This window comes from Fringilla coelebs, assembly GCF_963513975.1.
Source record: "Fringilla coelebs genome assembly, chromosome: Z".
In the NCBI taxonomy this organism is placed as follows: domain Eukaryota; kingdom Metazoa; phylum Chordata; class Aves; order Passeriformes; family Fringillidae; genus Fringilla; species Fringilla coelebs.
Genome location: NC_140031.1, coordinates 33,542,672 through 33,559,820, shown reverse-complemented (window position 1 = coordinate 33,559,820; position 17,149 = coordinate 33,542,672). Strand labels below are relative to the sequence as shown.

The 17,149-nt window shown below is 36.9% G+C and overlaps 1 protein-coding gene across 1 annotated transcript in view; it reads right to left on the bottom strand.

Moving 5' to 3' along the window:
- Nucleotides 1–17,149, bottom strand: part of ADAMTSL1 (ADAMTS like 1) — a gene marked incomplete at its 5' end in the record, with an annotated part of 172,714 nt that overhangs the window by 140,658 nt on the left and 14,907 nt on the right. The window contains one exon of the mRNA XM_084225837.1: nt 6,761–6,806. Coding sequence (XP_084081963.1) covers nt 6,761–6,806 — 46 coding nt within the window. The remainder of the gene's footprint in view (nt 1–6,760; nt 6,807–17,149) is intronic.

Genomic DNA, 17,149 nt, shown 5'->3' with positions numbered 1-17,149 from the left:
AAGGCAGTCTTGCTGTGCCTTATTTCCGCTGGCTCCTGGTCAGGAGAAACTATAGACTCTTCTTGAGAGACAAAAAGCCTTCTTGAAAAAAATCAGCCTGCTTCTGGTACTTGCATGATGGTTTAGGGGAAGGGGACCCTCTACGGCTACAGGCTAGCACTGCTCCATTGGCCTGAGTGAAGTTACACATTGGTCCAGCTAAGGGTCTGATTCTGGGAGCTGTGTAACAGCTCTACCTGCACAACAGATTGACAAACACCTTGAGACAGCCAGAAGTCATGGCCCAAGTCAGTGCAGCAGTGAACACGAGGTATTGCATCTCTGCATGGGCTATGTGGTTCTGTGAGGAATTTCGCTAACCACATCTGCATGGCCTCTGTTGGGCCTGGAGCATGTGGCAGCCCTGCTATCTGGCCATAAAGGTAATTCAAGCAGGGAGATCAACAAAACTACTACAGTCCTGCTTCAGGTTATTCCAATTTTGGTACTATAGCCAAGCCTTACCAGTTCCATTTTCCTTTGGAAAATTCTATGGGCCTCTGCGCATATGAGGAACTGCTGCCATTGCACTCCTTGAAGAATCAGAAAGAACTTTACATTATTAAACTTTAAAGTTTAATCTAGGTCCACTTATCTTCGAACTTCCTATTCATGAAGACCTTTCAGGGATGAAAAAATTCCAGTGAATAGGAAACAACTGTTCCTCCTTTAATTCTGTGAATCCTAGGTGGGTCTTTTATGGCTTTTAGCTCATGGTTCATGAGATATTACTGAAACACTGAGCCTGTGCTGGATACCTATAATCCCTATTCATCCTGTCAGGTCAAGATTTCCTGTACTGCAATGAAAATATATATAATTTTAAAGGTGATCAGAAACCCCTTTGATCTGTGAAACCCGTTTTAAAATATACACAGGAGTTTCATCCTCACTTCTTAGGCATGTAATGTGGTCCATATTATTATGGCTTCATTTTCTTCCTCACATCAATTTTCTTTCTTTTTTTTTTTAACTTGACCTCCTATTTTACCCTATTGTAATTCATAAGGTCCATGGAGTTTTGCCATGTTTGAATCCCATTCAAAACAATTTCCATTAATCAACAATCCAGTGGAAAAGATAAGATGAATCCCAGATGTCCCTTGATGGTGATAGGTATATCAGATTTCATGGGACAAAAGAGGGTCAGCCTTTTTATAGTTTACTTAGTGGGTGAAATGTAGAAGATCCTATCTAAGCAGTGATAGGTGGAAGCAGTTGAGGAACTTTAAAACAGTTTACAATATATGTGCTTGTATATTTGCAGAGGCCAAGAATGATTTACTATACCTGGAGCTCTTCCTCTGCACAAAAAATGACTAACAACTGGACTACTCTGTTCAGCATCTGACAGAACAGTTTATTGAACCAGTTCCATGAAGTACTCACGGTGTTGCAGCTGCACCAATTTCCCTACTGAGAAAGAAAACCTGAAGTCCTCAAGTAGGGGCTTGTCTAAGACCAAAAAAGAACTTTAGATAAAAACACAGAGACTTAGGAGATCTAGAGATTTAACAGAAACTTCACTCAGCCTTGAAGCCTTGTTGATCACCCTGCTTGAATTACCTTTCTTGCAGCCAGATTTTTCAATAGTCTACTCCCATGAACTTAGAAATAACTTGGGGTCTTACTTAGTTGCTTAGATTGAGAGGGGCTCATACTAAAGCTTTCTCTAAGAACCCCAAGACATTGCAATATCTGACAGATAAGCTTGAGAAAAATAATAGAAACAAAGAAAATGGAGAAATATCAGCAAATAAACATGGCATGGAGATGAGAGCTAAAATGATCAGTGAACTATAAATGCAAAGTTCCATTAATATTTGTCATTATAAATATTTATAAAAATTTTTTTTGAACAAAAGAATATATTTTTTTGGAAATATGTTCCCATTATGGCAAATAGTTCAATATGCAGACTTTGGTGCAATTTTACTTTCTTTTTTTTGTCCATCTCTTTTAAATATTAAAACAAGCATTTAAATTAGATACAGTAAGTTTAATTTCAGCACTAAAACTTCCAAGAACTTCAGTCAAAAACAAATATAAATGAATAATATTAAAACATACTTTTCTAAAGACATTGAGGGTGCTATATTATCAAAGAGCTCAAAAAATGAGCTGTTCAAATTGAAAAGAAATAATTGTCAAAAATACTGAATTTAAAACTCTGAGTTACCCAGAGTCCTGACAAGACATGAAATATTACTGTAAGGGAAGCGATACAGGTTATTTGGGCAACAAAGTTTCTTTATACATTTACATTAACTGGACACAGTGTGGGTTTTTTTGTTCTATTTTTTATTTGTCACAAATTCACAGTTCTGCTTGCAGAGAAGATTGCAAATCCAGACGTCCAAACGTCTGTCCTTTGCTAGAACCTAAAAGCACTTGTTTCCAAGTATGAAGAAATAATTTCTAGATGACACACTGAGGTTTTAAAATGCAGCCAATCAGAAATAAGATGGAAGTTATTAAAATCTGGTAGTTTGAAGAACAGACTGTAGTCACAATAAATTATCTGAGTTTAGAAGACTTTCCACTTAAAAAGTAAATTTACATAAAATAAATTCTGTATTAGTAAGAAGATATGTGTAGTGCCTATACATTGTTTGGTATTTTTTTCTATTTTACTGCAAAATGTAAATTGGGACATGTGATTGCAAAATGGCATTTCAATCACCATTGGGTAGAAAAATTAAACTCTGCTAATCATTCTTGTAGGTCTGATAATATCTACTTGGTGATGATACTTCTCATACACATAAGCCAGTGCTTCTGAGAATGATGTACTTATATGGAAGTTTAGGTTTGACATTTTCCAGGCTGGGGTTTAGAGCATGGAAAGAAGATTGTGTTATTTTGTAGAAAGTAAGATGAACAATACTGGTACTGGTGTATACAAAATGCAGCATGAGCTGATAAGAAACAGGGATGGAAGTAGCTTGTCTGAATGCAAGCCAAAAAATGGGGGATGACATTACAGCTGGTACTTCAGCCAAGTGAGGAAAGTGAGGTATATATTAAAACAGTTGCAGGTGGTGTTTACAAGCTTTGGTTGCCTGATTAATGGGATCTACAATCTACAAATTTTATCTTAGGCTTAACAGAAACCTTGTTGAAAGAGCTAGTAATGTTGTGCCGCTTCAGTGTCAGTCTCATCTTTTTTTCTTTTTCTTTCTCTCCTTTTTTTTTTTTTTCTTTTTTGATTCAGAAAGCAATGCAATGAAAGGAAAAATATCAAGGAAAATAAAAATGTTTTCAGTCACATGAAGAATTTTGATAATTGAGAAGAAGGGCATAAAGACAGCACATATTCCAACAAACAACCTTCAGAGTGATTTTCATGCAAATGAAGGGAAGAGAAAGCAGAAGAGAGCAGAGTGGCAGAAGGATTAAAAAAGAGAAAGGGCATATGAGGTGGCATGACAGCTTGGTACAAAAGCTGGAGAGCACCTGGCAACCAAAAATGCACGTAGAAGATGGAAAAAAAAAGTGTGCTAGCTTGGGAAAAAAAATAAGGAAAGAGAATAAGTAAAAAAAATCCTGCTCAGAGTTTGGAATTATATTTGTTTATTTTGCATAATGATCAGTACAACAGCCCAGATAGTTGCAAAAACATGTTTTCATTGCATTCAGACTGATTTTCTAAAGAAAAACAAATTATTCCCTCTCTCCCTCTCATGATTACATTCCAAAATGGCTGGGAATATGCTTAAGTCCATGTGTATAATAATAAGAAAAAAAAGGAGATGCAATTCAACCCTAAATCATCTTCAGATTCTCTCATTCCTTCTTTTACTATTTGCACATGTGGCTTCATACCCATAATCTTTCCAGTTTCTGATCATCAACAGGCAATGCAAGTGGCAAATATACTGAACCAGATTTACTCTTTTAAGGACTGTTCAGAAGCTTTATAGACAGCAGTATCAGTCTTTACTACAGTCTTTATTATGCAAAATTATTCAGCATCTCTGGAATAATTAATATAGGTCAATGGGAAAACAGGCATGTCACTCTTTCCCCTTGCCTCTCTTTTTCTTTATCTAATTTTTTTCCCCTTCTGTAATTTATTTTAGGGATGAATTAAAACCAGCTGTAACAAAATCTTGCAAATGATAGTGCCTATAAAATGTATTCATTGCCAGACTACAAAACTATTCTTCCAATTCTCCGATTTCACATTTCAAATAATTTGCTTTTAGTATATATGACTACCCATCCTTTCCTGCAAGAGGAGTGTCATTAAAAAAGCACAAGTTCACAGAAAAGCATCTTGCAAAAACCAAAAATACTAGCTATTTTATGAAATAAAATACTGGTTATTTTATCATTCCTCAAGCTATGCGCAAGATAATGGTAATGAAAGCTTGGAATGGGAGGATTCGATCTCTTTTGCCTTCAAAGACTGTCATGTAACAGATGAAAACATAGGTATCATGAGCCTGGAATTTCCACTCCCTAAATTTTCAGTGTCTTTTTGGATGCAATCTTGAAAGGCAAAATCTGAGTTAACAAAAATACACAGAATATTGTGGACCTTTTCTAGAGCAGAATTTCACAACAAGCTATGAGCTTAATGAACTGTTTTCAAGATCTAATTTGTGTGTATGCAGACAAAATTTGTGTATGCAGATCCAATTTGTGTGTGTGTGTGTGGAGACAAAAAAGTAGACTTTATTAATGACAAAGTACATTATTTTATTTTTTGTTTTACTATTCTGAAAGAGACTAAGCATAGTTCAGTGTTACAGCTGCACAATTCAGTAACAGAATGGATTTTAGAGATGCAAGTCTGGGGTTCCCAAATAGCTTTAGATTTACACTGCACAAGCCATTCTTTATGGTCCCCCCCAAAAATGGTTTGAAATCATAAAAACAGTCCTGGGCCTTCATATTTCAGAGAAAAAACTGCCACTGAATTCAGCATAGTAAAGCTGAAAGCTTGAAGGTTTCATTTTGGATTATTTGGTATGAAATAATTAAGTGAGTTCTGTAGCTGTATGCTTCACTTCTACAGTCAGTATTGCCAAATAAAAGATACGTAAAGGAATTGCCTGACAAAACTATGCAAGGTTTTATTTTGAAGGAAAACTGTTCAGGTGCACATTTGCAAAGCAGAACCTAAGCTAAAAATAACATCCTAAGAAATATTCCTTATCCTGGAAACTCAGTGATTCCAAAATAAGGGCTGCAACCCAGCTAAAGCCCCAGCCTTTCATCAGAGTGATCCAGGAACACAATGGCAGGAGAGCAGGATGTTCCCTGTCTCACTGCTCTTAACATATACAAGACCCAATGTACATGCAATGCCTAACCAAAACAAAACAAATGGGTTTAATTGTCGTCCAATTATTCTTTTACTTAGCCTTTAGCAGTATCTCTTTGTTTCTTCCCTTTTCTTCTTTTCTTTTTTTTTTTTTGGTTGTTTTTTTTTTTTTTTTTGCGTCTTAGAGCAGAGCTATGGCCTGCAACTTGACTAGCAAAACTCAAACTTCCCATTCCTTACACAGATGTAGTGTAGCCTAAGTTCCTCAGAGGAACATTGGGCTGCTAACCTGCCAGCAAATCTCTTTATTAACTACACCAGTGGCTGTCAGCTAGGGAAGGTGAAGGCTAGACTCATGAGACATTTTGGGAACTCAAATGATACAATCAGAAAAAAATTCAGAGAAATCACAGAATTACAGACTATTCTGAATTGGAAGGGGTTCACAGGGATTATCAAAGCCCAGCTCCTAAAGAACTGAGAGAAATCTTACTGCATAGGAGACTACAACTTATATAGAAGCAGTTTCTTTCATTATGAACTGTGGTCTATTGAAGAAAAGATAAGCTAAATATAAGTAAATATATTCCTTTTTTTAAAGTTAAACTTTTAAACTTTTTAAACAAAGCATGTATTGAAAGGTTTCTGAATATGTCCCTATCAGGCATGAGAAAGCTTGGCCCGGTGTACATTTGATTTCATTTTCCATCTTTACTGGTAAAACTGACATTTCTCCATGTAACTTGAGAGCCTTTACTATTCTTGGCACCCAATAAAACTTTCCATATGAAAGCCTCTATTTCAATTTTCAACAGTGAAAACACACTTTCACTTTGTTGAGACAGAAGTTGAAGTTTCTTACTTTATTGTATTGAAAACTATATTTGCCACATATTAAAAGAAACAGCAAGAGCCTTTGGAAATGCCAAAACACTGATGTGTAAATGCCAAAACAGGCTATGTAAAACTGCTTTTCTAAGACACACAACAGAATTAAAATGCTGGGAGGGCACAAGTGAACAGAAATATATAGAATCACGGAATAACATATCTTCTACTAACTTGTCTTCAATTCTTAACAGCTTAATCCTGCAGCTTGACAGACTACCCAACATGAACCAGCTGGTTATCAAAGCCCTACTGGGAACACAAGATATCTTGATTCTGCAAGAGAGGTTGTAAAGAGCAACCCTGAAGTTTCACTGACTCTCTGTTTATGGTGGCTGTGAATGCAATCCCTTCCAGACAGTTTTAGCATCAGGCTGTGCCGTAATCACTCCACATTTCAAGAACTGGCAAAGGTTCGCCTGTGGTTCTGGGTTCTGTGGTATGAAAATGCTTTAGATAGCTACAAGATTCTCACTATCACCTCACCAAATTATCTGCAGTAATATGGACATGATTATCATATGTGATGATTGTGTCACATCAAAGCTATACTTCACTTACCACATTGCTGCATGTCCTGTACCGGATGTTTCGCCCTTCGCAGGTCCTGTGTCCAAAAATTAAAAACAAACCCAAAAACATTAATAGCTGAATATAAAAAGTCAAAACATAATGTTTACTGTGTCTTTAACTTCCCCAAATGTATTTTTAATCACCTACTCCTCTACCAATCTTCTTCCCCAAAGTAAAAGGTTATCGGTCCCTATTGAGGTATGAAATCCACAACTCCTTAGTTTTCTACCTTTGCTTTAAAAATTACTTTCTAGAAGGTACCATCAGCTTGTAAATGAGATTAGAAGTGAGAATACAGACTTTAGCTGAAAAACAACATCTGAATGACATGAATAATGTCTTGTGTCTCCGTGCAATTCCTAATGATTTCACAAGGGCATAGCTCTGTGTCTGCCTGGGCACACAACTCTAGCACCGGCACAGTCTGAGCAGGCAGCTTTGTCTTCTGGGGAACAACTGGGCACTGGGATGAAGGAACTATACCTGCAGCAGCATGAACTCAAAGTATAGTTTGGGTTCCAAGGGGACATCTACTTCTAATCCCACAGGGACGCCTTTCACTTGACCAGATTTCTGAGAGCCCCATTCAACCTGGCCTTGAACACTTTCAGGGATGGGACACCCAAAGCTTCTCCTGACAACTTGTTTCAGTGCCTGACCACTATCACATTAAAAAAAAACCCCAAAACCCACTACTCAAAATATTTAACTTAAACCTACTCTCATTCAGTTTAGATTTCACCTCTTTCAGGCTAGTGTGACATAGCTTTTTCCCACTTGGATATGAGGGAAGGAGAGCATAAAACCTCCCCTCAATCCACTGATGCAGAACAACATTCAAAGAGCAGCTGGGCCCAGCGAGGTCAAGGAGAGCACATAGCCTGATGTGTGCTCTCCATGGTTCTCCTCCTTTTGTCCCACAGCATACCCATCCCAGCCCTGATGCTGGCAGGGCTCCTAAAAGAGAGGTCAACAGCCAGATACCTTTTTAGCACTCAGCAGCACGTACTCTGAGCATTTGACCTTAGGTGAAGTTTCACGTATCTTATGAGTTCAGGCAGTATACTCTGCCATGATCTTCATGCAAATCAGAAGGCAGAGTTTGGCTTTTACAATGTATCCTTCAAAAGAACAGAATTCCTAACATTTTTAATTTCTTAATTTCACAACTTTCCCGTCTCCCCCCTTCTTTTTTTTGGCCACGAATTAACAAGCACACATTCCTTCAGGAATAAATGCCTGCCAAGGCTGATTTTTAAAATCCAAACCATTTTGAGCTATCAAAGGGAAAGGATAGCAGCATCTGCACTGATTTTTCTTCACTCTTTAAAAAATTTTATTTTTAAAGCAGAGAAACTTTTCCCATACTGAGTTAACTCTAAAATTAATTGAACAAGTTTTTTTTAAATTATTCAAGTCATCCTCTCTGTCTTCATTATCCACAAGACTTAATTATAAAATTCATCCAGTAGTCGTTTACATACCACAGCTGTCTAAGTGATCATAAGAGGAAACAAAAAAGTAAATAAACTTCATCATATTTTCAGAATAAAACCAAGTGGAAAGATAACACTTTTTGTTGTGTAGCATTTGGCATATAAAAATTATATTAAAAGCATAACAGAAATATAATTAATCTCTATCACTAATTCAGTGATTTTGTAGCATTGTATATTTAACTCCAATGAATTCTGTCTCAGCCATGCACAGAAGTGAAAAATGTGCACAGCAGGAAAAAATTCATTTGGGCAGTACAATAACAAATATTATATTGATAATAGACTATGAAATAAAAAACCCAACTAAAAGACCCAATAACAACAACAAAGCACCCAAGCGACACACACACACATCCCAACACACACTATTCCAGTAATTCCTAAGCTATATAGGCAAGCTTGGAAAAATACTGTGGAAAACCTGTTTATATTGCATTCAATAAAGGTACTTTGCTAATGATAGATAGTAAATAAAGAAGTAAATTATGCAGAATGCAGGCAGCCCTAGTGCAGGCCTCATTTACCACACTGAATAGCTTGTTTATCAGGCTTGATACCTGCCCCATGTGTCTCTCAGAAATGCCACACAAACCATCAAACATTACTTTGCTTCACACAAATTGCTATTAGCATAATTTCAATTACTGTAACTGATTAAACTTAGGACCACTGAACTTCCAGGAAAACTTTAGCTTTCTTTCTATCATTTGCCTCTCATTTTCTTCTCCTTTTCATGTTTTTTTCATACTATCTGTTTTGAAATTAAAGAAAAAAAACCAAACAGAAACCTACTTACTTTTCACTTATTCTCTGCATTAGGGAAAATAATAGGTTCTTTCACTGGATATATGAAAAAACTATTCCATTATTTTCTTTCATTTTTCTCTTCTGGCTAATGGCCAGGGATGTTCAGATAAAATGAGCAATTCTGGATGCAGCTAGTGCTCTTTTGATTCATGAAGACTAGGAAACACTCTTGGAAAATTCTCCTTGTTTCCTCACAAAAACATACTTTGGAGTTCGGTTGTTTAAACTCATTAGTTTCCCATTTATCACCCATCAGCCAAAAGCAGGTAACAGCTTTCAGCCTTACATGATATATTTCACAATAGATTTGCATAGTAGTTTGTGTTTCAGATCTACCCTACCTCAGGACAGTATTTCAGATTCTCTTAAGCACAAGCAACTATTTTGGAATTCAAACTCATGGGATTTGCATGCATATCTCAGCATGGACACTGTGCAGAATTCCACAGCACTGGGCCTTTAGCATGCAAGGAAGGATCATGGCAGAATACTGAACCCATCTTGTGAGATACAGTCATCATTTATCCTCTGATCTCTTCAGGATATAAATGACAACTCCTACCAACAAGGAGTACACCCAGCTAGCAGGAAAACTCAGAATTCAACCACCATGACAAGTTCATCTTGAAGAGCACAGAAAGAATGGGAGAAGTAAGCAGGACTTCAGCTGTCTCTGTTATCTACACGGCAGGGGATTTTTCAGTGGAAAAAGGTAGCTGAGGGTTTGGCTTGACAGGGAATTATTATCATGTGAATATGAAAGAAAAGCAAGCTGTTGGGAATCATGTTTCATTCCTTAAACTTAGTCACTTGTTTCCAGTAAAGTTTCTGAAAGAGGTTAACAACTTTTAATATATTAAAATATTCTCTTCTCTTAATGTAAACAACTCAAACCCCTGGTATTTATTTCTCCAGGCTCCAGTTTGTAGACAGACTTAGTTCAAGTCCCCCCCTCAAAGGCCTCAAGTAGATGTGTATTTGTGCTCAGCTAGGGTTAGAAGCCTTGCAAAAATCCATGCCAGAATGAACAGCAACCCCCTGCCAAAGTTGCCTTTATCAGTAATTACCAAGGACCATGAAGAGATTTTCAGAGGAACTCATCAACTCCTGCCACTCTCAGCAATCATCAGAGTTTGAATTGCTTTACTCAAGAAATAAGTCTGCACATAAGCAAGCAACTATGAGCCATGGGTGGGTTATTTTTGTGCATATGAATTTTGATGCAGCTATTCACTACAGGGTTTGGAAGTTGATGCAATGTTGAATTATCTCCACTACTTTATTTTCACACCCCCTGATACTTTTCTGGGACAGATTCTGGTTTCTGCATTGTACTTGTGAGATAAATATGCTGTGGGTTTGTCTTTTCCCATGAGATCTTAGTCTTGCTGTGGCATGAAGCCAGGCTGCACACATGGGGGTAACACCATCTTGCATCTCCCTTTCTTCAAACTGTTGCTTTCAGCTCTTTCCCAAATCTGGCACAGTATTATGACCCCCCTGTCATCCTCAACACAATTTGTTTGTGCTTCTCTGAGGAACAGTCAGTCTCTTTTACTCTTTTCCTGTAAAGTAATTGAGGAGGGCCCTGAACACCAAATTGTTTTGAGCAAGAAAGACACATCAGGACTGCATTGACTTTAAGGAGTTTACTTTTTTAAACTATTTGGTTGGGTCTGCTAAACTCATGTCTAAATCACTCAATTGAGAATAATTTGCAAAGAATTTAAAAGATTTTTCCATATCCTTTTGTTCACATGATGCCTTAAGTTTTAGCTTTCATATTTTCCAGATTCTATACTGCATTAGTACAGAATCTGGAACTCTGAACTTTATATAATGTGTTAGCAAGTTCACCTCACAGTTTAGTCAGACAAAACAATCCTTTTCCAGCCTGAGAACCAAGGACACCATTGCAGCCTCAAAAAGTGTCAACGACAGCAAATGGAGGAGAGCAGTCTGGGAGGATGGGACTTCATAACCTGAAGCTGTAATTGGACAATTCATCCCAATATGTAGAAGGACCAAAACTTATAAAAGTGTGAAAACTCGTGACTAGTGTCCATCTTGGGTGTAGCCATGGCTGGGCTCCTGTATGGCCCAAGGTGTATTCTTGGAAGGCCTTTTTAATAAATACCTACTTTATTCCTTTAACACTGTCTAGCCTCTGTTCGAGGCAGCCTCTAAAGGCATCACACAAGCACTTTCCTGCCACCATGGGCTGTTGAGATGCACTAGTGTTTTGCCACGCATCTGTAGAAATCTTTCATTTTCTGTGTTTAGAAAACTGTCTCCTACAAGTTACTTCCATGTTGAAATGTGAAATGTCAGAACAGTTACATAACTTTGAGACAAGAAAAGTGGGCATGGATGCACAAGCCAAATTCCCTGGCAGGTTTAGTTACAGATCATGTAAATATTCTTACTTCTGCAATCAAAAAGATAAACACTGAGGAAAATATCAACTTCAGTCACTACACTCAGAAAACCAGCAAGGCAAATAAAAATGTGTAGTGATCTGGGGCACGAAAGGCCCACTTTTTTCATAAATAACATTTTCTACAACCTTGGTATTAGGCAATCAATAATTCTGATGTAACTGCTGTTATTATACTGAGCATCAGTGGCCCCATGTGCAACTCATGAGGCTCAACAAGGCCAAGCACAAGATCCTGCATGGCAGCAATCTCCACTATGAGTATAGACTGAGTGATTAATTGGCCAAGAGCAGAGAAGGGCTTGGGGATACTGGTGGATGAAAAATGAAATATCAGCTGAAAATGTGTGCTTGCAGTCCAGAAAGCCAATGCCATCCTGGGCTGCCTAGAGGGAGGTGATTCTTTCCCAGGTCAAGGGAGATGATTCTCTCCCTCCATCATGCTCTCATGGGATCCCATCTGGAGTGTTGTGTTCAGGTCTCTGTCCCCAGCAGCAGTCAGAACCTGAGCTGTGTGAGCATATCCAGGTCACAATAATAATTAATGGGGTGAAACACCTCTTCTAGGAAGAAAGATTGGGAATGTGAATGTTACAGGCGGGTTCACAAGGGAAAAGTCATGTTTAACTAAATTTCCTTATATAACAAGGCCAGCCATCTCATTGACTGGTAGATGTATTTTTATTAGAATTTAGCAAAGCTTTTGATACAGCTTGGATGGTAACTTTCCGGTAAATTTTTATTTTCAAGTTTTTCTTTGTCTTATTCCAAGTCACTGATTGTTGCTTTCTAAGTAACAGCTGGCATTAAATAGCATGCCCTAAACTCACAAAAATATGACTGGCTAGTCCACTTAAAACAACAAAGATCCAATTTATGAAAAAAATAGAAAAACCAAACCAAACCAAACCAAAAAAACTAAAAAAACAAACCTGTCAGGGTGCTTTCAGGATACTGTTTATTTTCAGCAGTTAGTCTCACATATGTTTTCATCACCACAATGTTTTTTATTTTCTTAATAATATTTTAAGAAGTGTCTTTAACTTTAGATTTGTACATACAACATGTATTGCAGATATACAGAAAGCAATTACAGTTGTGAATGTTTTTCACAATGCAAGAAAGGCAGAAAAGCAAAAAATTAAAAAAAAAAAAGTCTCTTCACAACCAAAGTGGAAAGAACTGCAATATAAAAATCTCACCTGCTGTGCTGTATCACAAATATATCATATAGAACATAACGCAGGCCCAAAAGTACTAACATCCCAAATCTGAACATTCTAGAAATTGGAGGAGGATCCAGGTTTTGCAGCTGGTCTTTATGTAGCAAATGTGCTGAGCAGGATTGTAATATCTCCATTCTCTGAGGAAGTTTGCCAGCATCTAAATCATGTGTGTTAGCCCACCTCTACTGAAATTTCTTATGTACAATCTAGTGCTCAAGTCTTTAGAGAATCACATCTTAAGTTTCTTACTAGAATTAAGGCTTAAAAAAAACTCTACATCACGTAAGGTCTGACTGATTTAATTCTTTTTTATTTAAGTTCAGGAACAGATTTATTGAAAGACTTATGAATAGCTGAGATCTCTTTCAGTGAACCTGGACACATGAACAGTATATCACCTGAGTGAAGGCTTCATAGACATTTTTGTTTTGTAGGCCACTTCTCAACAGGGAGATGCATTTATGGAGGCCACATCCATCACTCACGTGTAACTACAATGCTGAGTACTGTTCATTCTACTACACACTAGTTTTTCACCCAGAACACCAATACATAACATCTCTCTGTCAGGTCTAGCAAGGGATTCCAAAGGAATACTGCACTAGGAAAGCATTTTCTACAATTTTAGATACTTAAGTGAGGCACTGAAGCCAGAAATTAGGACAGCCAGCACAGTGTGTCTAACTGGTTTTCTGAAGACCATCAGCAGTCACTCCACAGATTACAATGCCAATTTACATTGTGTGAAATTTGCGGCTTCTTACACTGCTGACGTTGACTCAGATAGATTACTTGCTGCTTCTGCCATTAGAAAGAGTTAGGGTTGTAATCTCTTTCAAAAAATTTGAATTAATTTCTTCATCAAATGAAACCAGAAAATCGTTTCAAAATTCTCATAATTACAGATTTCACTAATCGCAGAGTAAATAGAATAATAAATTCCTTTTAAAGCGCTGCTAGGGGGCAGAGACTTAACTAGAAGCACTTACAAACTAAAGAAACGAAAAATTTCTTCCAGCTATTTGGAATCATACATTATATCATGGAGGATGTCCTTTACAGAGTAAACTATCTAGAAGTATCAACTGAAGCAGAAAAAAACCCAGCAATTCAGGTATCCTGAGGGTCTTTGAAGGCAGCAATACACTACACTAGTATACAGATACAGTTTTATACAATGTTAATGAGAAACATCCTCTTAAATAATTCCATACTGCAGGTCACCTAAGAATTTTACATTGACTGTTCTCTTCATGAGTGATGTGGTATGCTTCAACAGAATGCCATTTATTTTTGGGGAGGTATTCAAAAACTTTGATAGCATTTGTGCACAAATATTTTACTTTTTATTCCACAGACCTTAAACTAGAAAAGGGCTTATTCTCAAGTATCTAAACTGATAATTTTGACCAATATAGGAACATTTAAGAAATGTTTAAAAGCCTAATCTGGTTTATTTAGTAGTGCAGGATAGAGCAGGCTGCATTTATACCATTACACAATAATTACAGTAATATATGTTAGCTTCTATCTGTTAAAGAAGCAACCCCCAACCTACATAACTGCACCATTGTAATTTTCACTCAGAAAGTTTAAAGGACCTTTTATCAGTGTCAGATGTGAAAAACTTCAGAATCTCTGGGAATCAAAGCCCCTGAGACAGATGGCTCTGTCAATGCAGCCTGAAAATAAGGGTCACAGCCGTTTGCTGGGACTACATTCTAAATTCAGTTCCGAAGCAGCAACAGCAGCCAATATTTTGGTAACAAAGTTGTATACAGATGAAATTTAAACCAGTAACTTTTCAAATATGCAGTATTTGATGTGTCCTGTTTCCAATGCCAGTCAGAAATGTTATAAACGGTTTCTTATTCTCTTATTTAAGAGAATTGACCTAACAGGAATAACATGCATCTATTCCATCACTGGCTGACAAACAGAAACCATGATGTTTGATTTGTAAATCAACAATATATGTGATCAAAATTAGAAAATATTACTCCTTAATGAAAAAAAATTAATTTATTTTAGGCCCTTTCTGTCTTATGAGAAATGCACACATCATTAAGTTGACCTAATTTTAGCTAATTTAGCTAGTTTACTAAACCTGACCTTCAAAAGTATGTCTTGGTTGTTATTTTATGAACCAAGTCAAGCGACAATAAAGCTGAGAGTCATTTATGCAGAATTTACTGTTTTCACGCTGCAGAATGCAACAGCGATGTGCTGAAAAACTAAGCAAGGGAATTGCTTAATCTAATTTAGCAGGCCAAGCTAGCAGAAAGGCTATTTCATATTCTGGTTCCCTTGCATTATCAGTCATCAGATGAAGAAAGAAAGAAAGAAAGGGACGTATTTCAAAAGAAGAGAAAAATACGTTCCATTAAGTGACACAGACAGTATGAAGCATATGAACAAGGCTGGGATTAACTGTCTCACATTTTGTTCCCTCTTTTTTTTTAACTTGTGCTTTTCTTCATTTGTTTGTTTTGTCCTATTGATGTTTTAATTTTTGGTTTTTTTTTCTTTTCAATCTCAGACACTTTTATACTGAGGGAAATTTGTCAGGAAAATGTTAATGCTGACTTTCTTCTGCTACCAAACATAAACCCCTCAATTAATGGTGGAAAACTTCCACTCTGTTTGGAAGTTTACACATTATTTCCCAGAGGTAAGAGTGATCTCAAATTTTGGCCTTTTAGCTCAGCTTCAGTAACCCTGGGACTCCATAACTATCTCAGCACTCTGCTGTATGCTCAGCACTCTGCTGTATGCTCAAATTCTCTGCTTCATCTCTTTTCATAAACAGAAGCAACAGTAATGAAGAGTTTCTATACAATTTAAAGGATAGACTACATATCTACTATAAGCAAAAACAGTTTGCAAATCTCTAGGACACGCTTATCTTTGGCTACATGCAACCTAACTTTAAAAAAGGTGATGATGAATTTGGAAGATGATGGGAAAAAGAATCGCAATTATCTTCTTGCCAAGCCTAGACAGAGCAAAATGGTATCACTGTTACTGTAATACTCATCAATATGTAAAGTACAATTCCAGAAAACACACAATATTTTTAGATCGGGATGGGTGAACAAATGAGTAAGAGGATTTATAATTTCTTTTACAATTTGAAAATGTATCCCAGTACAGGAAATAAATACACATGAATTTCAGATATCTAATTCAGATATTTATTATTACTGTGTTTAAGTTTGCTTGAATCAATATGGACGCATACTAAAACTTGGATGGAAGGTATTTGAGTTATTATCAATCTCTTTACTAGAAGACAAATACCAGCAGTCCTGCACAATCAGCTCTTACTTACTGCAACAAATAGGGGTTAGATTCTAAGCAAGAGGGCAAAGCCCATAATGCAGTGCCTCTCTACCTGTATTTCCATAATCTCTGCATCCAAAGCAGCCAAGAGCTAATAAAACTTGGTTGCCTGTAGAAGCTCAAGTGCCCTCAAGAAAAACAGGAGTGGTCATTAGTCTAGAGGGCTCACCTTCAAGTGAGTTGAGGCAAAACTCAGTAACATTTAAAGGGGTCTGTTCTTTTGTGTAAATAACAAGAATATCAGAAGTTATAAAGAGTTAATGGGAATAAAGAACATGAAAAGTGTAGTCCTTTGAGTTTTGGTAGTCTAATTAATAAAAATTTATTTTCCTGGGGTCCATTCTGGGGCCCATTTCCTGGGGTCCATTCTGCCCTTGGTGCCCAGTGCTTGTTGTCAGCATGAGGACATAAAATTGACTTGGGCTGACAACCCCTGTCTGCTTGTGTGACTGGCATGTGTATTTATATCACTAGCACAATGTCCTTAGCATAATCAGAACCAGTTGTTCTAATGAAACGTGCTGCTAAACAGCCAGTATCCTGAAATTTTTGCTATTTAAAACACAAGAATACAGAATTTTTCACTAACACTTTCCATTCTTTCATCACAGCTGTGAAGGACTAACACAAAACATGTTTCCAAAACAAACAACACAAGCACGAACATAACTTTGGCAAATAAAAGCTGGAAAGAAAGCTGGTTTCCTTTATTTAGCTATATATATTAATGGTGTTTAGGAATGGGCAATTAGTCTTTGCATTTTTTCAAAGCAGATGCACCAGGCTCTCTCTATTCATTGGATGCTCTGAAAGTCATCTCAAACAGAACTAAAAACATACAAGGCATTATAAGCATTCCTCCCAGGATGAGAAATATTTAGGATTAATTTGTTCCAATTTGTTCTAAATGTGTTGCCAGTTTTCATTTGTCAGAAGAATCTATTATATTCCTTCAAGATGCAGTGAAATTACACAAAACAAATACATGAGACAGACTGTACTGACCAAGAAATCATTTCTCAGAGATGGACATTTTAGTCAAGCCTTAACAGCTTTGAAATACTCA